Genomic DNA, 27163 nt, shown 5'->3' with positions numbered 1-27163 from the left:
CCTCAAGCTCTTCTGTGTATTAGTCTTCCCTGGTGACTCAAACTGAAACACCAGAATTCTATTGGACATACTAACATTGTCTTTTTTTCTCCTAGGTACTGACTTTAGCATAGATAGCTTACCTCTGCCTCGGAAAGCCCATCACGACTGGGCCCTTTTTCACGAAGAGTCTCCAAAAAATAATTATAAGCTCTTTCACCAGCCAGTCATCACCTTGTTCAACTACACCGCCACCTTCAGCCGGCACTCCCACCTGCCACTAACCACCCAGTACTTGGAGGGCACGGAAGTCCTGACGTCACTCCGATACCTGGTCCCCTTGCGGTCCAAAAACCACCTCCGGAAGAGCCTTGCCCCGCTGGTGTACGTACAGTCCGACTGTGACCCGCCCTCAGACAGGGACAGCTATGTTCGAGAGCTGATGACGTACATTGAGGTCGATTCCTACGGCGAGTGTCTGCGAAACAAACCTCTCCCTCCACAGTTGAGCAATCCAGCCTCTATGGACAGTGATGGCTTTTACAGGATCCTCGCCCAGTATAAGTTTATCCTTGCTTTTGAGAATGCGGTGTGTGACGACTACATCACTGAGAAGTTCTGGAGGCCTCTGAAACTGGGGGTCGTCCCTGTGTATTATGGATCCCCCAACATCGCAGACTGGCTTCCAAGCAATAGAAGTGCTATCCTGGTATCAGAATTTTCTCACCCTAGAGAGCTGGCGAGTTACATCAGAGCGCTGGACCAGGATGACAGACGCTACCAGGCCTACACAGAATGGAAGCTGAAGGGCGAGATCTCCAATCAGCGACTTCTCACCGCGCTCAGGGAACGGAAATGGGGGGTGCAGGCCGTTAGGCAGGACAGCCACATCGACGCATTTGAGTGTATGGTGTGCCGCAAGGTGTGGGATAACATTAGGCTCCAGGAGAAGGTAAGTGGGTCCAGGTTTGGCAGAGAGGTGCTGGGATAGCCATCTTGATGTTCTCTGCTGCTCCGCATCCTTCTGTTGCAGCTGCCCCATCGCTGGTCCTCACTTTTATCAGAGAGGCCAGGCTCTGCGGGAAGGATGGATATTTCATTTCTATTTGAGGACTGCCCTGAAGTTTCCTAGTCTGTCCTGAAGGCTCTAAATTCTTTACTGTTTCTTCTGGAGGTTACCACACTACAGGTGCTGGGCAGTGATGCACAGAAGCTGCAGCGGAGGCATGAAGAAAATTTAAAAAATGGCAAGTTCTGAATCTCATCCACATTTTCAGTCCTTCAGCCCAGGGGTCCCCAGCCTTTTTGCACCAGCGACCAGTTTCATGGAAGACAGTTTTTCCATGGACCAGGGGACAGTAAGGGGAATGTTTTGGGAAGACTCAAGTGCATTATATTTGTTGTGCACTTTATTGAAATTATTATTGCATTGTAATATATAATAAAATAATCATACAACTCACCACAATGCGGAATCAGGAGCCATGAGCTTGTTTTCCTGAAACTGGAAAACATCTCAGGGTAACTGGAGACAGTGGCAGCCCCTCCCCAGGGCTAGCAGCACCGCTTCAGCTCCACCTCAGATCATCAGGCATTAGATTCTTATAAGGAGCACCCAGCCTAGATCCTTCGCAGGTGCAGTTCACAGTAGGGTTCGCGCTCTTATGAGAATATAATGCCAGTTAAGTTGGTCTAGTCAAGTGCCGAATCGCTTCAGTTGTGTCTGACCCTTTGTGACCCTGTGGGCCGTAGGCCAGACCCCCCTGTCCATGGGATTCTCCAGGCAAGATTACTGGAGTGGGTTGCTGTGCCTGCCTCCAGGGGATCTTTCCGACCCAGGAATCAAACCCGTGTCTCCTGCATTGGCAAGTGGGTTCTTTACCACTAGCGCCACCTCAAGAGCTGACCTAAATTTGGGTTAGCAGAACTTCTCTGGTAGTCCAGTGTTTAAGACTCTGCTTTCCATTACAGAGATGAAAATTCCATCCCTGGTCAGGGAACTGAGACCCCCACATGCCACGGGGTGTGGGCAATAAAAGAGAAAAAAGAAAGGTTTGTGTTGTTACTGTTACGTTTAGTGCTTGCAGCTTCAAATTATTCCAGTATTTATAGTTACAATAATCAATAATTAAATACTATCAGTATGAACTATGATAGTTACCTGTACTTACAGTGGGACCTGGCACTAAGCGGTTTTTCTCAGCCTTTCTCCCTCACCCTCAGCTTTTGGCAGGTCCTGTATTGCCGGGTCACAGAGGAGGTCTCCCTTCTGTTGCCCCTCCATCGGCAGTAAACTGCTGTGGCTTGTTGCTCAGTGACTGGCTTGTGGTGTGGGCAGGGTGGGTTCTTTGTTTTCTCGGCAGCATCAGGCTTAGGCAGGTTTTTGCTTTCCTGGAACTCAGGAGTGAAGCTTTCTCAGTGTTCTTACCTCTCCTTCAAGCCAGACTCTGCCTTGTATCTGTGGTTGGTTTGGATGGAAGAGAGTTCTGTGTCCCTTCAGGGGTAGGTGACCTCTGGTATCATGGTGGGATCCTAGGTCCGGATTCATTTCCAGCCTCCCCCCAGATGATGAGACAGGTGAATTTTGCATAGGGGAGTGGTAGATTTTCATCCCTTGGATCTGAAGATGAAAGGTTTGCTCCTGCTTCTTCAGTGTCATAAGGCTTTTTCTCCTTGTGAGGGAAGGTTCTGGGGAGATGGAAGGGGTTTCCTGACGTTCCCCTCCCTGCCCTGAGCCAAAGAAGGAGGCTATTTCCAGTATTCTGCCCTGGCCCCAGTCTCTTCCTGGGCATCTGATGGAGGTGCATGGAAAAAGCTTTGGGGACTTCCCTGGTGGTTCAGTGGTTAAAAATCTGCCTTGCGATGCCAAGGATGTGGGTTCAATCCCTGGTCTGGGAACTAAGATCCCACATTCTGTGGAGCAACTAAGCCCATGTGCCCCCTGCATGCAACTAAGACCCAATGTTGCCAAATAAATAATAATTTTTTTTAAAAAAAAGAAGAGAAGCTTTTGAGTGAGTTTGACCTCTTTTTTTGGTGTAACCCAGCTATTCCAAACTAGCACGGTAGCCCATACCTATAAGGATTTGTTAAAATTTTGGTTGATTTTTTGTTACCTACTTTGTGGTAACCACCTCCTTCTCCTGTGTTCAGCAAAAGGTGAAGCTGATCCTGTGTCCACCTTTCCTGAGACGAACACGTCACTTTGGGATTCAGGTCACTTGGTTGTTGTGTGATCTCGGTTCCCTGATGAACTCAAGAAGAGTTATGAATCTGTAGATCATCTGACTTTTTCCTCATCGTTAAAGTAGGAGCCATGTTCTCCTTGGAAGCAAAATATTTAATAATTGTAGTTTAGGAACAGCTTGTTTTTCTGCCTAGGACTTCAGCTGGAAAGGCAATTCAGGATGCTGGAAGTTAGTTACTACTAAACATGTCATAACTATTTCATCAGACACACTTTTTTCAAGTCGCGCTGCGAGACATTTCTGGAAGAACACTAGAGCTGAAAGAGTCCATTTCACAAGATTCCTTTCTCTATGATGTCACCTTAAATGGGACTTTATCCTACACCATTGGAAGAACTCTCAGGTGGGCAGGCAGGGAAAGAGGGTATTACTACTGACTTTCTCATGTAGACAGTTAACGCAAGGTTAGGGTTGGGAAGGCCACTGACAGTTGTGTGGTCAGTTCAGATGAAACTGGTGTTTCAGATATCACGACCAAGTCATCTGCTAATTTATGTTACATTTCCAGGGCTGGTGATTTCACCATTTTTTAGGGTAGCAAATCTTATCTTTTGTTAAATTTCTACAGTTATACCGGTCTTCGTATTGAACCAAGACTTCCCCTTCTATGGTTCTTTCTTAGTTACCCACTTCTAACTGCAGGGAGATACAGCTTTGCATATGTGACCATCAGTCAGGAAAGATGAGCAATGGCCTTTCCAAAGCTGTCTTGTAGTAATCGATTGGGGTCCTCCTTATTTGATTCTGGTCTTGCTCCAAATACAGGCTCTCCCCAATCATGAACTCTGGCTGTAGTAACCCGAAGTTTGAGCCTGCATCTAACCCTTTGAACTCTGAGTTGGTATTTATTTGGCTATGCCGGGTCTTAGTTGCAGCATGCAAGAAGGATCTTCATTCTGGCATGTGGAACGTTTAATTGTGGCATGTGGCATCTAGTCCCTGATCAGGGGTCAAACCCAGGAGCATAGAGTCTTAGTCACTGGTCCATCAGGGACGTCCCTGTGTGGGTATTTAGACTCCCCAGATTGTAAGTCTTAGTGTTTTCTTGTGGTTTGCCATTTGGATTCCTGTTCTGGTTTTCTGTGCTCAATTTTGTCTTGGTAAAGAATCCTTACGCTTGTTCCAGGCTCTTGGAAGCCAACTCCATGACCATCTGTGAGTAGTTATCGAGAAGAGGGAATTTAGGCAACCCTATCCTTCACGCTCTACCAAACAAGTTAGTTCACTCTTCCACTTGTAATCTCTTTAGATGCTTCAAAACAAGCCTTATGTTCACTCAAAGTCATCTCTTTTATAGGCTAAACATCCCTAGTATATTTCAGATTGGCTTTTCTGCTCTGCTTTCTAAATTTGGTATGGATGAAGAGTAATCATTGCAAACCTGATTATTATCAACTCTAATATCTTCACATTAAAATTTTTTTAGGACTTCCCCGGTGGTTCAGCGGTTAAGACTGCTTCCAATGCAGAGGGTGTGGGTTTTTTCCCTGGTTGAGGAACTGAGGTCCCACATGCCACGTGGTGTGGCCAAAAGATTAAAAAAAAAAAATTTAAGAAACAGATATACAGGTATATAGGTTATCAATTAGTTCTGCAAAGTTAGTAAAACAAAACAATCTTCTACTTCTTTTTTCTTTTCTCCTTCCCTAGAAGGCACCCACTTACCACCAGCCATGTGCTGTACTCAATTGTGTCTGACTCCCTGAAGCCCCACGGACTGAAGCCCACCAGGTGGCTCTGTCCATGGGATTTCCCAGGCAAGTATACTGGAGTGGGCTACCATGCCCTCCTCCAAGGGATTTTCCCAACTCAGGGATCGAATGCCACGTCTTCTGTGTCTCCGGCATTGGCCAGCAGATTCTTTACCACTGGCGCCACCTTGGAAGCCACTTATCACCATACTTAACAAATTATTTTGGTTATTATTCAACATTTCTAAATAACATGCTCTCATACACAATTTTTTTTAATATCCACTGTTTATATGATCATGTAACTTATGTAGAAATGAAACATGTAGTATATACTATGATTTATTTCCCTTACCTGTACAGCTTTTGGTTTCCCTTGAGTTAATAATTGTCTTATTTCTTGTTTGTTTATTTTATACTTTTACATAACTAATTCAATCCTTGTTGATTGTTTAAATCTCCTTTGAAGATGTTCAGCTATACCAGGCATTCAAGTCATTTCATCTTGTTGAATAAATCTCTCCTGGAGCCTTGTGACATGTATTAGGTACATCTGGTTGCCCTCTACACTGTGTAGAGACCACTCTGAGATCTCCCTTCCTTAGCATTTTGGGAATTGCCCTTCCTGTCTTTTTCTTTTATGTTGACACCTCTGTTTCTTGTATGTTTTTCTCCTTTTCTCTTAACTTTCTTTTTATTTGGTTGATTGTACCCTCATCCTAAAAGATGATGCTATGAAAGTGCTGCACTCAATATGCCAGCAAATTTGGAAAATTCAGCAGTGGCCACAGGACTGGAAAAGGTCAATTTTCATTTCAATTCCAAAGAAAAGCAATGCCAAAGAATGTTCAAACTACCGCACAATTGCGTTCATCTCACACACAAGCAAAGTAATGCTCAAAATTCTCCAAGCCAGACTTCAATGGTACATGAACCGTGAACTTCCAGGTGTTCAAGCTGGATTTAGAAAAGGCAGAGGAACCAGAGATCAAATTGCCAACATCTGTTGGATCTTCGAAAAAGCAAGAGGAAAAATTCCAGAAAAACATCTACTTCTGCTTTATTGATTACACCAAAGCCTCTGACTGTGTGGATCATAACAAACTCTGGAAAATTCTTCAAGAAATGTGAATACCAGACCACCTGACCTGCCTCCTGAGAAATCTGTATGCAGGTCAAGAAACAACGGTTAGAACTGGACATGGAACAACAGACTGGTTCCAAATAGGGAAAGGAATACATCAAGGCTGTATATTGTCACCCTGCTTATTTAACTGATATGCAGAGTATATCATGCAAAATGCTGGGCTGGATGAAGCACAAGCTGGAATCAAGATCACTGGGAGAAATATCAGTAACCACAGATATGTAGATGACACCACCCTTATGGCAGAAAGTGAAGAAGTGAAGAGCCTCTTGATGAAAGTGAAAGAGGAGAGTGAAAAAGGTGCCTTACAAGTCAACATTCAAAAAACGAAGATCATGGCATCCGGTCCCATCACTTCATGGGAAATAGATGGGGAACAATGGAAACAGTGAGAGACTTTATTTTTGGGGGGCTCCAAAATCACTGCAGATGGTGACTGCAGCCATGAAATTAAAAGACTCTTGCTGCTTGGAAGAAAAGTTATGACCAACCTAGATAGCATATTAAAAAGCAGAGACATTACTTTGTTAAAAAAGTCTGTCTAGTCAAAGCTATGGTTTTTCCAGTAGTCATGCATGGATGTGAGAGTTGGACTATAAAGAAAGCTGAATGCCGAAGAATTGATGCTTTTGAACTGTGGTGTTGGAGAAGACTCTTGAGAGTCCCTTGGACTGCAAGGAGATCGAGCCAGTCAATTGTAAAGGAGATCAGTCCTGAATATTCATTGGAAGGACTGATGCTGAAGCTGAAGCGCCAATACTTTGGCCTCCTGATGTGTAGAACTGACTCATTGGAAAAGACCGTGATGCTGGGAAAGATTGAAGGCAGGAGGAGAAAGGGATGACTGAGGATGAGATGGTTGGATGGCATCACCGATTTGATGGACATGAGTTTGAGCAAGCTCCAGGAGTTGGTGATGGACAGGGAAGCCTCGTATGCTGCAGTCCATGGGGTCACAAAGAGTCGGACACGACTGAGCAACTGAACTGAACTGACCCTCATATAGCTTCTTGACAAAGGATGTATGGGGGGTGTCTGAAATGTCTTTATTTGATTCTAACATTTAAGCTGTAGTTTAGCTGAATGTAAACTACTAAAATGGATATTAGTTTTGTTTGTTTTTTGTTCAGAATTTTGAAGGCATTTTGTTATTGGCTTTCTTAAAAAAATTTTTTTTTAACTTTTGAAAGGATTACCGGTTTATAGAAGGGTTGCAAAGATAGTGCAGAGTGCCAGAATTCTGTTCTAATGTTAATATTTTATATAACCATGCACATGTGTCAACACTAAGAAACCAATATTGACTGTTAATACTACAATGAACTGCAATACAGACTTGAGTCCTATTTCTCTAGCTTCTCCACTCACATCCTTTGTCTGTTCCAGGATCGGATCCAGGATACCAGATTGTAGTTGCTCCTCATGTCGCCTCAGACGCCTTCAGTTTGTGACAGTTGTGCCATCTTTCTTGTTTTTTAATAACTGACATATTTGAAGAAGATTGGTCAATATTCTGCAGAATGTCCCTCTATAGAGTTTCTCTGATGTTTTCTCATGTTGACACTTGGGTTTTGGATTTGGGGGAATAAGAGCACAGAGGTGAAAAGGACCTTCTCATTGTATCGTATCAGAGGATGAGTGATATCAGCATGATGTATTACTGGTGATGCTTTCTTGGATCACCTGCTTAAGGTGGTGTCTGCTAGGTTTTTCCTCTGTGAAGTCACCACTTTCTTTTTCCACTGAGTGAGTCAGTAAATCCAACCCACAGTCAAAGAGAAGGGAATGAAACTTCGCCTCCTTGGGGGAGGAATATAAACTAATTTGAGGATATATATATATAATTAATTAATTACTTGGCTGCACTGGGTCCTAGTGGCCGCATGTGGGGTCTTTGATCTTCATTGCAGCGTGCAGGATCTTTAGTCATGGCAAGTGGGATTTAGTTCCCTGACCAGGGATTGAACCCAAGTCTCTTGCATTGGGAGAATGGAGTCTTAGCCCCTGGACCACCAGGGAAGTCCCTGGACATATGTTGAAACCACCACAACAGTTAGTAAATATATGGGGGGAGACATTTTGAGGCTATGCAACTTTTCTTTTTCTTGTTAAAGTTGTACTTACTAGTGTTAATACTCATCAGTGACTTTCACCACTGCTTTTTAACTTCCAGTGATACTGTCCAGAAATCCAAAACCACCCTAACTTCTGACCTTCTGAATTGACCTTTTCCTCTTAGGGAGTTTGTAAAGTCTCTTCCTTTTCCTCTGTGTTCTAAAATTCCGTAAGAATGTACTTGGGCGTGAATGGGTTGGAGGATTGAATGAGACCATCTGTGAAACCCACCGAGCAGAGTATCTAATCCAAGTGTGTTCTGTGTGCTCAGTCACTGTCATGCCTGACTCTGAGACTCCATAGACGGTAGCCCCCCAGGCCTCTCTGTCCACAGGATTTCTCAGGCAAGAGTGCTGGAGTGGGTTACCATTTCCTCTTCCAGGGGGTCTTCCTGACCCAGGAATCAAACTCACGCCTTGTGCATCTCCTGCGTTGGCAGTCGAATTCTTTACCTCGGAGCCACCTGGGAAGCCCATTAGTGCACAGGATACTCTCAATAAATGTTAGATACTTTCTTTCTCCTTTTAACTCTTCCCCAGTGTGACTATGGAGACTCCATGGAGTGAAGGTACTTGCTTTAGGTACTTAGGGAACATGAGACTTGTGCTAACTTACATTTTTCGTTCTTCCCTCTTTCTCTCAATGCAGGGCTTACCACCCAAAAGATGGCAGGCAGACGTTACCCACCTGAGCTGTCCAGAGCCTACAGTGTTCGCTTTCTCACCCCTGGCCCCACGTCGGCGCTCTTTGCGAGAGATGTGGATACCAAGCTTCCAGCAATCCAAGAAAGAAGCCCGGGCACTCAGGTGGCTGGTTGATAGGAATCAAAACTTTTCAACTCAAGAGTTTTGGGCCCTAGTATTCAAGGACTAATATCCAAAAAGTATTAGGGTTTTACTTTATAGGTTGTCTTGCTGTTTGAATATAATAGCTGCTCTGTTGATGCTCCATTAGGATGAGAATAAATGGCTGCAGTACTCAAGTGAGCTCTATCCAATGATAGGTATGAATTACCCTTAGAGGTCGCTTCTCTATTTTTTATACTAAAAAAAAGCAAGTATTGGGTTGGCCAAAAGTTTGTTTAGGTTTTTTCATACCATCTTATGGAAAAACCTGAATGAGCTTAACATTTCTTACCAAATACTAGTCACTTTCAGAGTGCACGTCTGGACGCGTGTCCTTGCTGTCCTGTGTGGAAATTCACCTGCTGCAGAGTGAATGTTTTCCTTGCTGCGAGGAACGAGGTCCTGCAAAGAAGGCAGAGGTGTATAGCTGCGGGTTCTTCCACTCCCCTCGCTGTCTGCATGAGTGGGTATTTGGCAAGCCTGGTGTCCTGATGCTGAGCGTGGACGGGAAATGCATTAGAACTTGGCAGTGAGAGGTGCCATCTGTTGATTTCCAGGGGCACAAGTGTGTCGTGAATGCTGCGTGGCATTGATCTGCTGTTGCTTCAGGTCTACAGTATGTAGTACATCTCTGTCTCCCCCATGCTCTCAGCCACCCCTCCTGCCTTTCTTATCATCACTTTGCCCTGTGTCCTCCCCTGTTCCTCTCGTGAAGTCATGCCTCCTCCTTGGATGTTTTGAGTGATGAGTTGTTTCCTGAGGTCCCATGTTCCACTGAGCAGAATAGTACCTCGAATCCTATGAGCTGGGCTGGATGGTCTGTGTGTTTGGATCGTGGTGAGAGCACGTGCCTGCCAGAACTCCTGAGGTGTGGAAGCTGACTTGTCTTAGGGTGATGTACAACTTGTGGTGGGCAGCCCTTCATTTTGGGAGCATTCCCCTTCATTTCTGACCCTGTCACAGAGGAGTTTCAACTGTCTTGTCTGCAGCTTCTGCTGGAGTTTCATGAAAGACAGGGAGAAAACACGAGCTCCCATTCTCTTTTCTTGGGAGCCTGGGAAGTCTTCTAGATGACACTTGAGCCTGTTGCCACTTGCCGTGTGCTGGCTTTGTAGTGGAAAGACGTAAGCTGCAGAGGACAGGAAGGGTCCTGGTACTCATGTGCCTGATGTGGTACAAGGAGGAAGCTGAGGAAGGCACCCTTGGCACCAGCTGCCCATTTATTGCAGGCTGGTGTCTTTTGGTGCCTGCCAAGGGCATCTCCTGTTTGCAGGTCTGTCTCTGGCTATGCCAGAGAAATAAGGATGAAACCAGAACATTCTTTTAGAGGCAAGAGGCGTCACAGGGCTTCTCACCTAGGACTGGGTTCTTTCCATCCCAGCTCTGCCATTAACTAAATATGATTTTGAACAAAGCTCTTGACCATCCTGGGCCTTCGTTTTTGTGCCTAACATCATAGATCTTTAGTTCCTTCTGATTATAGAAATGGAAATGCTTGAGAAACTCAGAGGGAATATGGAATGATGAGCTGTGACTCCAGAGGAAGAAAAACCTGGTTACAGTCCCCCCTCTTCGATGTGCCATCTTCATCACCTTGGCCAAGTTACTTGGTCTTTTAAAGCTTTGGTTTGCTCATGTGTCATTTCTGCTGTCTGTGCAGCTGTTGTGATAATTAAATAAGTTTGTGTTCACGGAACTTCCCTGGTGGTCCAGTGGTTCAGCTCTGCACTTCAGTGCAAAGGGTGCAGGCTCAATCCTTGGTCCTATGTGCCACGCAGCCAAAGAGTAAAAATAAATAGACAGATACTTTAAAACAGACAAATAAATAAATAAGTAAATAAGCTTGGGGAGTTATACAGCCAGCCACGATAGGCCATTAGGAGTACTTGGAACTTTACTATTACAAAATCCTTACTTAAAAAAAAACAAACTGATTGAGTAGGTAATTAAAGATTTTAGAGACCATCAATGTAGGTAGCAAGTGACATTAATGGTTTTAAAGCAAGGGCATTATCCCAGGAGCCTCACATAAATTGCTTCTCGTATATACAGAGTAAACTACGATAGAGCAAGTTTACTTAATGGTGTTCTTGATGAAGTAATAAAAATGACTAATTTTATACACCCTTGACCTTTGAGTATATGTCTTTTTAATATTCTGTGTGACAAAATGGGGCGTATGTTTATACATGTTTGCTGTACACCAATGCACACAACAGGAATCTCAAAGAAAAGCATTTGTGTGATTGTTCGAGTTGTGAACTGAACTTTTCCGTGGAAAACCGTTTTTGCTTAAAAGAACGTCTGGCAAACTGTGGTTGTTCAGTGATGGATTTTTGTCAGTCATCTTCAGGGGAATGTAGTGAGCCTGTCACTTTAAGAGGCTTGATAGACTTTGTTGCGAATGATAAAACTTCAGCTTTCAAATGAAATAACTTCATTTGTATAATTTCTCTTTAGATTCTTCATATGAGAGATAGCATATGATGTTTCTCTTTCTCTGTCTGATTTGCTTCGCTCAGTTTGACAATCTCTAGGTCCATCCTCAGTGCTGCAGATGGCATGATTTCTTTCTTCTTAATGGCTGAGAAATATCCCCTTGCATATATATACCACATTCAAATTTTGGAAAATGAATTTCCACCATTTTGAACTTGACACCTTCCTGATATTGGAGACTTTGCTTAGGAGGCTAACAGATGTTACTTCTGACATTGAATGGCAACAGAGATGATGGTATGTAAAGTTGTTTTTAGTTTATTTCTTTGTTTTTATGACTCAAAGTAAGAAAGCAGTAGTAGTATATTCTAGAGAGATAGGCATTTGTTTTAAATAATTTTTTTCGGTCAAAGAGTTCCATCAGTGAAAGTGGAGTTTACAATGGATATTTGAAAAATAACTGTCACTTAAAACTTGAGGTCAGATAAAAGGTAATCAGAGCTTTCCATGTGGGAAATAAAGCCTTTGGGTTTTTTCAATTGGGAAATAAAAAAAAAATGTTTAAAAAACAAGAAAAATATTTTTAAAATATATTGAGGAAATCATTATTTGGGTCACTCAGTGGAGAAGGCAATGGCACCCCACTCCAGTCCTCTTGCCTGGAAAATCCCATGGACGGAGGAGCCTGGTGGGCTGCAGTCTATGGGGTCGCACAGAGTCAGACACGACTGAAGCTACTTAGCAGCAGCAGCAGCAGCAGAATGTCAGGCTGCCTGGAATTTATTACTTTACTCAATATTTTTTTTATTGTGCACTTAATATGTGCCAGAAATTATTCTGGGCCAAGAGTCTACAGCAGTGAATGAAACTGATAAAACCCTTGCTACCATTAGAGCTTACCTGCTAATTCTAGGAGTGGATGAAAATAGAAACGCCTTAAGAAAACACAGATCACTTCCAGGAAGTTTTTGTTTCTTTATTCTGTTAGAGCCCCATGAGATGGAGTTTACTTCCTGAATTTCTGCTACTTTATTTGAAACATGAGATGTAGTCTAAACAGATTGTATGGATAGGAGTGTATTAAATGTGCTGTATTGACAGGATGGTTCAAAGTACTGAAGGTTTGACTTTGGAGTGAGTTGGGAAGTCTGGAAGCAAATCCTTTCTCTGTTCTTTTCATTTTTTACTCCATTGTTTCATTCCTGTTTCCTAGAAGAGGCATTTGTCCTGTTGACATTGTGATTTCCGGCAAGAGTAAGAACTGACTTGGGAATGGCAGTTAACAGGAGTGAGCTCACTGGGCAAGCAGTCCTGCGGTGAGGCTGAACTCCATCTGTTCACCCTCAGGACAGGGTCTGGGGCAAGTCAGTATTTACTTAGTTGCAGCGCCTGACAAAATTTTACCTTCCAAGCTGCATTCAGTCATTGTGTGTGGAACTCATCCACCATTCATAAGAAGACTCATTTCACCACTGAAATAATAATATCTGCTAGTCTGAAAGAATGCAGGTCACTTAGATGAACATCATTGAGTAGTATAGTATAATCACGGATTCTACTTCCTGTTTTCATGGTCTAACCTCTCAGCTTCAGTATGTCTTTAGCCTGGAGGTGATGAAGTGGAAAGAAGAAAATGAAACACGTCTTCTCTGACACCCCTTCCCTGGTTTGTTTGTTTGTTTTTGCAGTGACTCTAGGGATGCCATTGGAAATATATTTTGATAATCTTTTTCCTTTAATTGAACTATAGTTGATTTACAATTTATGTTAATTTCTGCTGTATAACCAAGTGACTCAGTTATACATATATATTCTTTTTCATATTCTTTTCCATTATGGTTTATTACAGGATATTGAATATAGTTCTCTGGGCTCTACAGTAGGACCTTGTTGTTTATCCATTCTATATATAATAGTTTGCATCTGCTTATCCCAAACTCTGAACCCATCTCTCCTCCATCCCCTCCTTCGTGGCAGCAAAGTCTGTTCTCTGTCTCTGTGAGTCTGTTTCTGTCTTCTGCATAAGTTCATCTGTGTCATGTTTAAATTCCACGTATAAGTCATATCATATCGTATTTGTCTTTCTCTGCCTTACTTTGCTTAATATGATGATCTCTAGGTCCACCCATGGTCCTGCAAATGGCAGTATTTCATTCTTTTTCATGGCTGAGTAATATTCCGTGTATATATATGTGTGTGTGTGTGTATATATATATGTGTGTGTGTATATATATGTATGCATATATTTATAAAACATCTTACATCTTCTTTATCTTTTCAGCTGTTAGTGGACATTTACATTGTTTCCATGTCTTGGCTATTGTCAGTAGCACTGCTGTGAATATAAGAGTACATGTATCTTTTCAAATTATTTTTTTATCTGAATATATGTCCAGAAGTGGGATTGCAAGATCATATGGTACCTCTATTTGTAGTTTGAGGAACCCCTATACTGGTTTCTATAGTAGTGGCTACATCAGCAATGTAGGAGGGTTCCCTTGAGAAAAAAACATTTTTGAGATAAGGAAGGTGGAAGTTCATTTTAAAAGACATGTGCTTTTACTTCACCTAAGCTAGTGAGGCAGGACATAGTAATTATATACATAGCTTATTAATACTGTGTCCCTAAGAAGTGACAGATCCAACTCCAAACCCAAGATGATTTGTCTACATTCTTTTTGCCATATTCTGTCTTCTCCCATGGCAGGACAAAGAGGTTCTTTGTCCTTTACGGTCCTTCACTGCAATTCTTTTCAGTGGCTTTGAAGAAAAGAAAATGTCCCTTTCCCCACTGACGTGGAAAAATCTAGTTCTACCCCTATAGCCTTTAAAATAGGTATGAATTCTTTACTAGTGGAGGGGAGCTTGCGTCATTCTTATAAGTCAATCTGTTTCCTCTTCAGAAATGTTCTTGCGATAGTGGAGTTATAATCTATTTGCTTTGTATGTATTGGGAACCGAAACACTTGGGAAATCTCATTGTGTTATTGTTCAGTCACTAAGTTGTGTCCGACTCTGCCACTCCATGGATGTAGCCCACCAGGCTCCTCTGACCCTGGGGTTTCCCAGGCAAGAATACTGGAGTGGGCTGCCATTTCTTTCTCTAGCGGATCTTCCTGACCCAGGGAGCAAACCCACGTCTCCTGCATTGGCAGGTGGATTCTTTATCACTGAGCCACCTAGGAAGTCTGCAGGAAAGCTCATATGTTGGCCTCACAACTTACACCCATCTTTGGGAAGGCCTCAGTTTGCTGGTATTGTGCCTGATTTGTTAGAAGAGACTCATGCAACTCTGTTGACATGAGTCCTTTCTCTTTCCTGTTGTGAGAACTGATAGAGCAGAGCTCACCAAAATAATGATGTGTTTACAAAGATACCATTCAGCAAGGCTATGCTTTCTAATTTGAGGCTTATCCAAAATTTCCTTTAGTTTTGCAATTATAAGGAAAATGTGGCTTCCCCCAAATTCTGCCCCCATCTTTTGGAAAAGCAGTACCTCCAACTAAATTTTATAAGAGGCTCTCACATTTTCAAAAAGTGAAGGGGGATGCAGACGACCAGGAACAGAGGGTATGGGCAATGAGGGAGAGGTGGTGCGTGCAGTTTCAGAGGAGATGGCGAAAGAGCATCAGGCTGGTGAGGCCAAACTGTACGCTGAGGCTGCCGCACATGGTCCTAGTTCCAGAGAAAAAGCCTTTCTACAGGTTTCTTTACAGAGGCCAGCATCTCCGTTTCGATTTCAGGAAATCCATAAACAGGAAATGAGATGTTGCAGGCTTTGGGCTTCAGGGACAGACTCACGAGAGAGATAAATTTCAGCAGCCTAAAAACTGCTCTTCTTGGCTTCTGAGGACATGCAGCTGAGCCAAGGTGAACCCCGCTTCCTCCTCCTGTCCATGTCGCTGGCTCGAGCGCCTGGCATCTATCTCAGCACCCATCACCCCAGAACCAGTGTTCCCTACACAGCCTATGTTCCTCCCCTTGACATGGGAATCTGCTCACCTTGCACAAGCCTGGAACAAACTGGTTATTCATGGGCATCTTTAGGAGAAAACAACCCTAATCTCATGTGGACTGGGAAGAGTCTGTCTTGGCAGGCGTGGGAGGGGAGCTGCTGAAGAACTCAGGGCTGAAGCAGTCTGACCTCAGCGCTGGCAGCCTCTGCGATGACCTTGGGAAAGACCTCATGTCAACTTGATCAGAACCTCCAGACAAAACGCGTGCGTTCAGCCAAACATTTGAATGTTTCCGACGTTTGACTGTTTGCCATCACGTGGAGACACTCTTCATGGCGCTAGACTTTGATTTGAACCTCAAAGAAAGCAGTTGAGAAGGGTCCCTCTCCACTTCCATTCCCTCCTTTTCCAGCAGCCCTGCAAACAAACTATGGGCGTGTAGTTGGGCCATGCGGATATATCAGGCTCTCATACAATTCACATATTACCTAGAAGACAGTGGGGGTGGGTTTAGGATAATTTGGAGATGACTAGAAAGTGGCACTAAGTCTGGGACCTTGACCATGTCACCAGGACGTGCAGATCTTTTCATGATGCTGTTCTCTGCGTCAGGGCTCAGTGCTTCCCGGTGAAACAGAGAGCGTGGTCTCGGGTGGTGCCCAGCTCCCCTCACGTCTTGGGTTTAATGTGTCACAGGTTTCTGCAGGGCATTGCCCAGTGGGATAACTGATTAATCTGAGATCGTCATTAATTGTTTGATGCCTGTTATATGGGATGGGAGGGTGGTTTCAGTGTAGATATAATTTGAGAATAGCCAGAGATGAGTGACAGCATTGCTTGTTTTGTCATCTCCTGTGGACTTCATATCTTCCAAGTGAGCCTGGCAATTATCTAAGGAAGAAAAGAGCGACATGTGGTTTTTCCCAATGGGGGCTTTCATTGTCCATTGGGGTCCCTGTGTTTACTGCAGCTCAAGGAAACCATGACAACCATATTTGTCTCTATTTCCTCTCCCTTTGATGCTTCTGGTTCCATCTGTTCAGTACTCACCAAGGAAGTCAACATTTGGTCTCTTTTCTCATTATAAATAAAAGTATGCTTATATGAGTTTGTTTTGTAAGAAATATAGAGGAAAATAAAAATGGAAAAGTGGCGTGTGGCTTGATAAATTGTTCAATACCTTCTCTACACCTCCTCTTTCTTAATTTTCACTGACTTGTGACATGTTCATTTGCTTTGTCAGAAGGTGACTTTGCAGTGTGCAGAGATACCAAAAAAACCTGCTTTGTAGGTATATGTCTTGTTGATGAAAAAAAAATGCCTCCTCTGTTTTCAGTCACAGTGGCACACCTCTAGATCTAAGCATATTCCTTTCACTTCCAAAATTGCAGAGGGTGGCAGGTGGTTTTGACTTGTAAAGCTTTCTACCAGCTCTTAGGGTCATGTGGCTCTTTGATGAGCCCTGCACAAGAAGACAGTAACTAAGAGGAAGAAATAGATGGCTTCACTCCAGTAGGACATCAGGGGATCCTTTTTTTGTGGTGTAGGATGCCTTTTATGTTTGAGTCCTACTGATGGAATAGCCCAGGACAGAGCCATCCTAGGTCAGGGGTCCTGGCTTGTATCTAGCGTTCCGTTCGCTATTAACTACCTTTGTGACCCTGAGCAAAGCGTTTTACCTCATACGAACCTCAGTTCCTTCATATGTAAAATGAAGCAGAGCTAGATGACATACAAACCCCCAAAGAGCTTCAGAATGGCACGATTCTGTTTCATGGCTGAGCACTAAACGCTGTTTGATGACTTTGTGAGTTTTCCTGTCCTGCTCCTTCAGTAGTTTTTGCCTGCATGCTGCGGCTCCGGCCCCTTGATCTTAATGAAATGGAAATCAAGATCTTTCCTCATAAACCTGTCTGTCAGATCACTGAAACTCCACATCTGCGCATCCTCTCTCTTCCTTCCTTGCCCCCTCTCTCCATGGCAACACATCCCACTTAGTGATCTATTCCTTTATCATATTCGCATCAGTCCCTTCCGTCTGCCACTGTTTTGTGGAGCACCCCACCAACCACAGTCTACTCCCTCCAAATTCAGGCACTCCACGGATCTCTTCCAAGGTCACGCCCCACATCCTTCCATCTGGAAGCTCAAATGACACTTGCGTAACCTTTCCCCAATTTATTTAGGTGGTGTCAGCTTTGTAGTCTGCTCACTTTGGGGCCTTTCTTTCAAGAAAAACTTTTTTCTTGTAAATCAGACACTCTGTAGCTTAATATCCTTTCATAACCCCTCATTCCCTTTGGGATACAGACTGTTCTGATATAGCCCTTACTTGACTTTCCAAGCTCACCTCTTAACGTCTCACCTGTTAATATGCCCCTGTGCTCTGTTGTACCAAACTAAGTATGTGTTGTCTAAAGACTTCATGCTTTCGCCTCACTTCTGCATCTTTGTATACAGTTTTGTTTCCTCTGCTCCAATATCAATTTGATGAATCCCTACTTATGCTTCAACCCTCAGCTCAAATGACTTCCTCATGAAGGCTTCCCTAATACCCTCAAAGATTACTGTTATTGTCTCTTCTTTCCCTTCATTGCACAATGCACATTTCTCCTTGTAATCACCAAGATTACCCTCCAATGTAGAAGAGGAGGGAACAGTACAACCCCTCCCCCAGCTGGTCTTAACAGTTGACAGGTTAAGCTCATACTACATGTATGCCCATCCCCATACCCGCAGGGAATGAGGAAGAATACACTAAAGAGTCTTTGAGCTTTGGGTCTACCTTCTAGCTTATTTAAGAGTTTCAGTGAGGAGGTGAGCTATGCGAGTCCCTCCTGCCACATTTCATTAGGATCTTCCTCTCTGGTTTCTCTCAACTGGTCAGAGACTTAGCGTCTTTACTTTTTGTTCCACCCTCAGGGCCCTGCTTCTTCTCTGCAGGTGAGTGTCCTTGCCCTGCCAAGCCATCGGCGGGATGCCATCCCAGCTGGAGGAAAAGAGGCTTCCCTGATGTTCAACTCCACAGGCAAGTTCTGTAGACTGTCCTGCTAAAATATCATCTGCCTCCTGTTCCCTTCTCTCATCCTAGTCTCATAGGCATCTGACATCAGGAGGAGAATAGTCAGATGGGAAAAACCTATCCTACAATGTCTATAAAGGACTTCCTGTATAATCATTTTAGTGATCTGTTTACATGTTTGTCTCCTGCAGACTAAGTATCTCTAAGATCAAATGGTGTTTTTGTATATATCCCTAGTGCCTAAGAAAACTCAATGAATGAATCTCATTTATGAATTTGAATCCTGTTTATACACACATATTGGCAAAGTGAATGATTTATAACTAGCATGTTCTTCCTTCATTTAAAATTGCTTATGTGTGAGTTAAATTATGAACATCTACAAATATGTTTGAATTTAAAACATTTTCCATTTAAAATTTGCAATAAATGTTGGCAGTATTTTCATGTGCTGATGCTTCTAATTCAAGACGTTAGCCTTTAAAATAGAAATTAAAGGCAAGCCGAGATAATTAATTTGAATAATTAATCTGCCAAGTCTTATTGCTGCTGGTGAACATATACATGTATCAGTTCAATTTGGTTCAGTTCAGTCGCTCAGTCGTGTCCAACTCTTTGCGACCCCATGAATTGCAGCACGCCAGGCCTCCCTGTCCATCACCATCTCCCCGAGTTCAGTCAAACTCACGTCCATCAAGTCGGTGATGTCATCCAGCCATCTCATCGTCTGTCATCCCCTTTTCCTCCTGCCCCCAATCCCTCCCAGCATCAGGGTCTTTTCCAATGAGTCAACTCTTTGCAATATATATATGCATATATAACATATCAGTTCAGTCGCTCAGTTGTGTCCGACTCTTTGCGACCCCATGAATTGCAGCACACCAGGCCTCCCTGTCCATCACCATCTCCCAGAGTTCACTCAGACTCACATCCATCAAGTCGGTGATGCCATCCAGCCATCTCATCCTCTGTCATCCCCTTCTCCTGCCCCCAATCCCTCCCAGCATCAGGGTCTTTTCCAATGAGTCAACTCTTTGCATGAGGTGGCCAAAGTACTGGAGTTTTAGCTTCAGCATCATTCCTTCCAAAGAACACCCAGAGGTAGGCAATATTTGAAGAATCAAGGGAACATTAAAAAGACCAATCACAGAAAATGAAACCAAGTAGTTGCACATTTGAAAAAGAAAGTTGGGTGTCAGTTCAAAGTGCTGGTTGCAGAGATCAACCTTGTTCTCAGGGGGTGGAAAAGCCTAGATGCGTCCTCTTGTTTCTGTACAGATGGTGACAGGTCCAGGGGAAGGGACACCTGAAAATCATCTGGCTTTTGATAAATGTTTGTTGAAGAATAGATTGTATTGCTAGGTGTCAGAAAGTTGGGTAAAGTATTCAAGAAGTCCTTTGAAGACATGTGCCTTTTAAATGTAGATAGTGTACTGTAATTTTAGATTTTATGGAGAGATCGCACTCTATCAGGGGTCAAAATGTCTTGGCAGAAATATAGATCAGTAGAACAAAATAGAAAGCCCAGAAATAAATCCATGCACCTATGGACACCTTATCTTTGACAAAGGAGGCAAGAATATACAATGGCGAAAAGACAATCTCTTTAACAAGTGGTGCTGGGAAAACTTGTCAACCACCTGTAAAGGAATGAAACTAGAACACTTTCTAACACCATACACAAAAATAAACTAAAAATGGATTCAAGTTCTAAATGTAAGACCAGAAACTATAAAACTCTTAGAGGAAAATATAGGCAGAACACTCTCTGACATAAATCTCTGACTTTGACAGCAAGATCCTCTGACCCACCTCCCAGAGTAATGGAAATAAAAGCAAAAATAAACAAATGGAACCCAATTAAAAGCTTTTGCACAATGAAGGAAACTATAAGCAAGGTGACAGCCTTCAGAATGGGAGAAAATAATAGCAAATGAAGCAACTGACAATTAATCTCCAAAATATACAAGCAGTTCGTGCAGCTCAATACCAGAAAAATAAATGACCCAATGAGAAAATGGGCCAAAGAACTAAATAGACATTTCTCCAAAGAAGACATACAGATGGCAAACAAACACATGAAAAGATGCTCAACATCACTCATTATCAGAGAAATGCAAATCAAAACCACAATGAAGTACCATCTCTCTCTGGTCAGAATGGCTGCCATCAAAAAGTCTACAAGCAATAAATGCTGGAGAGGATGTGGAGAAAAGGGAACCCTCTTAACATTGTTGGTGGGAATGCAAACTAGTACAGCCACTATGGAGGACAGTGTAGAGATTCCTTAAAAAACTGGAAATAGAACTGCCATAAGACCCAGCTATCCCATTGCTGAGCATACACACCAAGGAAACCAGAACTGAAAGAGACACGTGTACCCCAATGTTCATCACAGCACTGTTTACAATAGTTAGGACATGGAAGCAACCTAGATGTCCATCGGCAGATGAGTGAATAAGAAAGTTGTGGTACATATACACAATGGAATATTACTCAGCTATAAAAAAGAATGCATTTGAGTCAGTCATAATGAGGTGGATGAAACTGGAGCCTATTATACAGAGTGAAGTAACTCATAAAGAGAAACATCAATACAATATATTAACGCATATATGTGGAATTTAGAAAGTAACAATGACCCTATATGCAAGACAGCAAAAGAGACACAGATGTAAAGAACAGACTTTTGGACTCTGGGAGAAGGCGAGGGTGGGATGATTTGAGAGAATAGCGTTGAAACATGTATATTACCGTATATGAAATAGATGACCAGTGCAAAGTTGATGCATAAAACAGGGACTCAAAGTCGGTGCCCTGGGACAACCCAGTGGGATGGGATGGGGAGGGAGGGGGGAGGGGGGTTCAGGACGGGGGACACATGTACATCCATGGCTGATTCATGTCAATGTATGGCAAAACCCACTACACTATTGTAAAGTAATTAACCTCCAATATAAATTCAGTTCAGCTCAGTTCAGTCGCTCAGTCGTGTCCGACTCTTTGCAACCCCATGAACTGCAGCATACCTGGCCTCCCTGTCCATCACCAGCTCCCGGAGTTTACCCAGACTCATGTCCCTTGAGTCAGTGATGCCATCCAACCATCTCATCCTCTGTCGTCCCCTTTTCCTCCTGCCCTCAATCTTTCACAGCATCAGGGTCTTTTCAAATGAGTCAGCTCTTCACATCAGGTGGCCAAAGTAGTTAATTTAAAAAAATGTCTTGGAAGTTTTCTCTAACCAACCTTTCTTATGATGACTTTTGCTTGCTTTGAGTGACTAACATTCATATGGGATGTGTCTTCTCTGCTTTTATATAATGTATGTCTATATGTTTCCTTATTGATGTGCTTGGTCACCTAGTCATGACCAACTCTTTGTGACCCCATGGACTGTAGCCCACCAGGCTCCTCTGTCCATGGGGATTTTCCAGGCAAGAATACTGGGGTGGATTGCCATGCCCTCTCCAGGGGATATTCCCAACCCAGGGATTGGTCCCAGGTCTCCCACATTGCAGGTAGAATATTTACCATCTGAGCCACCAGGGAAGCCCATATTTCCTTAGGATATTCCCACACTGTAGCTCATCTACTATGTTATCTTATCCTAAGGGTTCATGTCTTTGCCTTCTCTATAGCTCAGTATAAATCTATGTTTCAAACATTTTTCCTATGGCTGTCTTGTGACTTGATTCTCAGAACAACTTTGCAAAGTGGACATAGTATTAACTGATTTTTGCAGATGGAAAGACAGATGCAGAGTGTTGAGTAACTTATCCAAAGGTACACAGCAAGTTAAGCGGCTGAGTCCAGATACGTTAATAGATCAGAGTTCATGATCATTCTGCAGTATGCTTTTAAAGAAACAGAATTACTCCAGAGGATGTACTTAGAGATCCTTTAGCTGACAAAACGGACAGGCAGCATTTTTTCGGGTCATGGGATTATTGTATTCGTGTTATCTAAATATTACGTCTATTTCATGTTGGTCATGCATGGAGTATATAACCCAAGGCTCTGCTTTTGATTGGTGATTAAGAGAGATGGGTTTGTTGGAACCAAATTCTCAGATGACAGAAGATGATGGACATCCGTTGATCTAGAAGTTTTTTCAAAACAATAAGGTAAGTATTCCAGAGAGGAAATTTAGCTCACTAGTAGGCATTTTGAGTGCTTCTTGGAGTTTTTATCTTTTTCTTTCCCTCTCACTGAGTAAGAGGTTATTATTTTTAAATGAATTAAATACCAAGTCCTGTAATTGCCTGATTACTATCATCTTTCCTCTTTTCGCTCCCCACTGCTCCCCTGACAGGAGGCTGACACTTCCTTCAGGCACTCAAAATTTCATCCCTTGAAAATGGAGTATAAAAATGTATTAAAATATACCACATGTGGTGATTAATTGTCAGAAGAAAATCACCCAGACCCTTGATCTCAGACTTATTTTTTTCAAATGCTATAAATCCAACTTATCTCACACTCACGCTTCTTTGAATTTCAGTGTCTCAGTCACCCTATGGTAAGCTTGCTCTCTTCTTCAGGGTAATTTAATAAAAAGATGAAATTACCCAGTATATTCCCTTTCGATAAAATAGGTTAATATTAGAAGAATTTTCTTTCCTGAATCAACTGCAAATATGTTTTTAATACAAACTATATTAGTCCTTAAGAAATCTGTTGGTGCAATAGAATACTCAAGAAAAAGATACTCTTTTTGGCTAAATTATGAGCACCAATTGCCTTAGACAGTTTCACATTAAATATTTATTTAGAATCTTCTTAGTTTTCAGCTCTTTATTTCTGGGGACCACATAGCATATCAAGGATATAAAAATATCATAAAAACAGGCCATAAATGAAATTACCTTTAGCTACAAACTAACTTATCTATATAAGAAAGTAAATTGTACTGATCACTGTTACTAAGCAAGGGGTTTGCAGACTGTCTCCAGGATAATTTGGTAGCTGCTATCTTGGGTTGTTTTCTGTCCTTTTGATGTGTGTCTGTAGTCTCTGAAACATCTCTGATTTTAGTTGGAACATCCACTCTTGTGACGCTGAAGCAGAAGAGCTCATTTGCTTTTCTGCATCACCACCTTCATCTGTGTTTTTGTTTTGCCTCCGCGAGTGAAGGGGGAAGATCAAGGCATTCACCTCTCCCTCCGTTAGAAGGATGCATTTCGGTTTCCATCTGATTAGCTGCTGTAATGTGAAGCTTTCGGTGCCTGCCGATAAGATGGGGTACTGGCAGTGACGAGGGCCGTGGGAAGCTCTCAGAAGGCACCCTGAGAACTGTTATCATGAGTGTCACTCAGAAGATAGAAGTCAGGCTTGCTCACCCCATCCTCAAATCCTTGCTTATTCATTAACCATCACCATATGGTTACTCGGGGAGGTTATAGTGAGGCTTCAGACAGAGCTTCTGAGTCTCAAGGCACATGGAACCAAAAGAGCCAGTAATGAATTCAAATGTCTTAGCCCAGCGTGTTCTCAGGGCCAGAGGGTTTAAGCAGCAGTCTCCTTTCCCTTTTAAAAACACGAAAGTGTCAAAACCTGAACATTTTAATTTGACTCTTTATTCCTGGAGTTTAGGCTCCCCTGGTGGCTCAGTGGTAAAGAATCCACCTGCCAATGCAGGAAACGTGGGTTTGATCCCTGGGTCGGGAAGATCCCCTGCAGAAGGGAGTGGCAACCTACTCCAGTAGTCTTGCCTGGGAAATCCCATGGACAGAGGAGCCTGGTGGGCTACAGTCCATAGGGTTGCAAAAGAGTCAGACCCAACTTACTGACTAAACCACCACCACCATTCATGGAGTTTAGTGCTCTCTCTCTCTCTCTCTCTCTCTTTTTTTTTTTTTGAGAGCATTTACTTATCCTAAAGTTCTATTTTACTGTTTAATTTAATTTTTTTCATTTATTTCTGGCTGCAGTAGGTCCTTGTTGCTGTGTGCGGGCTTCTCGTTCTGGGAGCTTCTCGTTGCAGAACGCAGGCTGCAGGGCCTGTGGGCTTCGGCAGTTGCACTGCGTGTGCTTAGTCACCTCATGGCATGTGGGATCTTCCTGGACCAGGGACTGAACCGGTGTCTCCTGAATTGGCAGGCGGATTCTCAATCCCTGAACTACCAGGGAAGTCCCTAGTGATCTCTTCGATATTAGCAGGGCAAAAGAACTAACAAGGAAGATGGAACCTGTTATTTCTGGAAACCTGAGAATACTCCGTAAATTCACAACATGATGGGGGCTGCTGATTTGTGTAGGCAAAGGACTCGAAGGTGCCAGCATCACATTTTTACATCTCTACTCTATCGCTTCCCAAAATATGAGTGAAGAACACCTGTACTTCTTAAAATAAGGCCAGAGAGTGTCTGAAAACTTTAGCCTGACTAGCAAGATGATGAATATGAAAGAGATTCTGTTCCACATTTTTGAAGTTGAGTATTTTCTTTTCTAGAATGCTCTCGCCTTTTCCCTAGGACAGTTCCAGCATCAAGAAAGCTGTTTGTGAGAAATAAGTACACAAGTAAAACCCTTCCTCACAAAGAGAAAACTCATGGACTTGAAATACCTGGTCAGTTACTGCTGAGAGAAAGGCTGGACTTTGTAAAATGGAAAAGCCAGATAATAAACTTGGGGTCTGGCTGTCTCTTAGTTCTTCTATCAGTAAAATAGAAGAGTTATGCACTTGGCAATTGTTAATACCTCTTTTGGTTTTAGTATGCTATGATTGGTGAGGCCGCATATTTCCATTTAGAAATGGCAAATATTAAACTTGCATATTGCTATTCTTACTGGTTATATTCATGGCAGACTCCACTAATTTACTGTGAGAACTTTTCCTGCCAGCCTTGGAATTCTAAGGCCTCAGAATCCTTTTATCACAGAATTTCAACCATCCACTATCCATCAGATGAAGACAAAACTTCCATGCCATTCCAGATAGAGTGAGCAGGGATGTAGTGACAAGGCAGGGGACTGGACAGAGATCTGGTCCTGTGTCCGCTTATATACTTCCGTGTAACCCACAAGAGGGCAATTAAATATTTCAAAGTAAAATCTGATGTAGGTTTTTGTGTGAAAATAAGTTTTCATTTCTCTGGGATAAGTGCCCAGAAATGCAGCTGGTGGATCATATAGTAGTTGCATGTTTAGTTTTTAAAGAAAATTAGCAAACTCTTTTTCAGAGTGACTGTTACATTCCCATCAAATACTTATGAATGATCCAGTTTTTCTGCATCTTCAGCAGCATTTCGTGTTCTTGATTTTTTCAGTTTTCACTATCCCGATAGGTGTGTAGTGAGGTCTCATGGTGGTCTTAATTTGCATTTCCCAATAGCTAATAACATTGAACACCTTTCCATGGCCTTTCTTGCTGTCTCTATATTTTTTTTTTGCTGTGAAATGTCTCTTCGTGTCTTTAGCCCATATTCTGATTGGATTGCTTCCTTTTTATTGTTGAGTTTTGAGAGTTTTAAAACATATTCTAGATGCCAGTCCCTTTGTTGTATAAGTGGTTTGTAGTTTTCTCCTACTCTGTAGCTTGTCTTTTCATCCTTTTTAACAGGATTTTTGCAAAGCAAAATTTGTTTGTTTTGCATTTATCATCTGTGCCTTTGTTTTTTCATTAAGTAAGTAATTTTATTTTTGGCTGTGCTGGGCCTTCGTCGCTGCGTGTGGACTTTCTTTAGTTGCAGCACGCGGGGCTCCTCTTCAGGAGCGGTGCTCAGGCTTCTTGACGCAGTGGCTTCTCTTGTGAAGCGCGGGCCCTGTGCACACGAGCTTCAGGAGTTGTGGAGCACGGGTTCATTTGCTCCGCAGGATGCAGGATCTCCCCAGATCAGGAATCCAGCTCGTGTCCTCCGTATTGGCAGGTGGATCCTTTGCCACTGAGCCACCAGGTAAGCCCTATAGGTGCACCTTAATCGAGTTGAGGAAGTTCACCTTGTTTCCTATTTTTTTAAAATTAAAAACAATTAAAAAGTTAAAAAAAATTGTTCATGGGTTTTGAAGTTTATCATATGTTATTTTTTTCTTCTGTGGTCTGTCTGGTTTGGTATCAGAGTTTAACACTTGTTTCATAAAATGAATCAGAGAGTATTTCCTTCTATTCTATTTTCTGGACGAGATCATGCACCAGAGTCTGGGCTCTTCACCCTCGTTTCCCTTTTGGCAATCTTGTCATTGCCTAAGCGCCCCGGCCTTGCCCCCTCCAAGCCCCTGCTACGTCCACTGTTAGGCAGAGCGATTTGTCTGAGTTCTTTCCTCACATTAGGAATAATTCTATATTCTACTGTGATTTCTATGACATCATCTGCCATTTTTTTTGCCTGGCACAAAATATCTTAGGTCTTAAGTCCTAGAGTATTCTCCACGCTCCCTGAATCCTTTTCTACGTTATCCTGAAACCTCCCATCAAGGACCCCGTGCTGTGCTAGAGCTGGCTCTTACTGGCTCATGGGAACCAGTGCTCAAACTTCTAGGAACTTTGTGAGCTGGTTTTTAGAAACAGTCACTATTTATATAATCTTACAATTAAATGATTTAAAAATGAAGGTTCAGAACACTCAAAATTTTTATCACTTTCCTGATTATTTTTTTGCAGTGTCCTGTTACCTATACTCTTGAGGTTATTTCCATCTGTTTTATCTGCATGGTAGAAATACTGCAGAGAGGTGGGTTAACGCACATCTTCCCAACTTCAGTCAGTGATGTCACCTCAGTAAC

At 42.7% G+C, this 27163-nt stretch overlaps 1 protein-coding gene across 2 annotated transcripts in view; it reads left to right on the top strand.

Annotated features, from left to right (window-relative positions):
- The window catches only part of FUT10 (fucosyltransferase 10), an 81449-nt gene extending 64876 nt beyond the window's left edge, over nucleotides 1–16573 (top strand). For both annotated transcript variants that reach the window (XM_040242913.1, XM_040242914.1), the window contains 2 exons: nucleotides 96–931; nucleotides 8829–16573. In XM_040242913.1, coding sequence (XP_040098847.1) covers nucleotides 96–931; nucleotides 8829–9053 — 1061 coding nt within the window. In that variant the 3' untranslated portion in view covers nucleotides 9054–16573. The remainder of the gene's footprint in view (nucleotides 1–95; nucleotides 932–8828) is intronic.
- Nucleotides 16574–27163: the final 10590 nt, after the last annotated feature.

This window comes from Oryx dammah, unplaced genomic scaffold, assembly GCF_014754425.2.
Source record: "Oryx dammah isolate SB20612 unplaced genomic scaffold, SCBI_Odam_1.1 HiC_scaffold_7, whole genome shotgun sequence".
NCBI lineage: Eukaryota > Metazoa > Chordata > Mammalia > Artiodactyla > Bovidae > Oryx > Oryx dammah.
The sequence above is the reverse complement of the archived record's forward strand: the minus strand, read 5'-3'. Positions and strand labels throughout refer to the sequence as shown.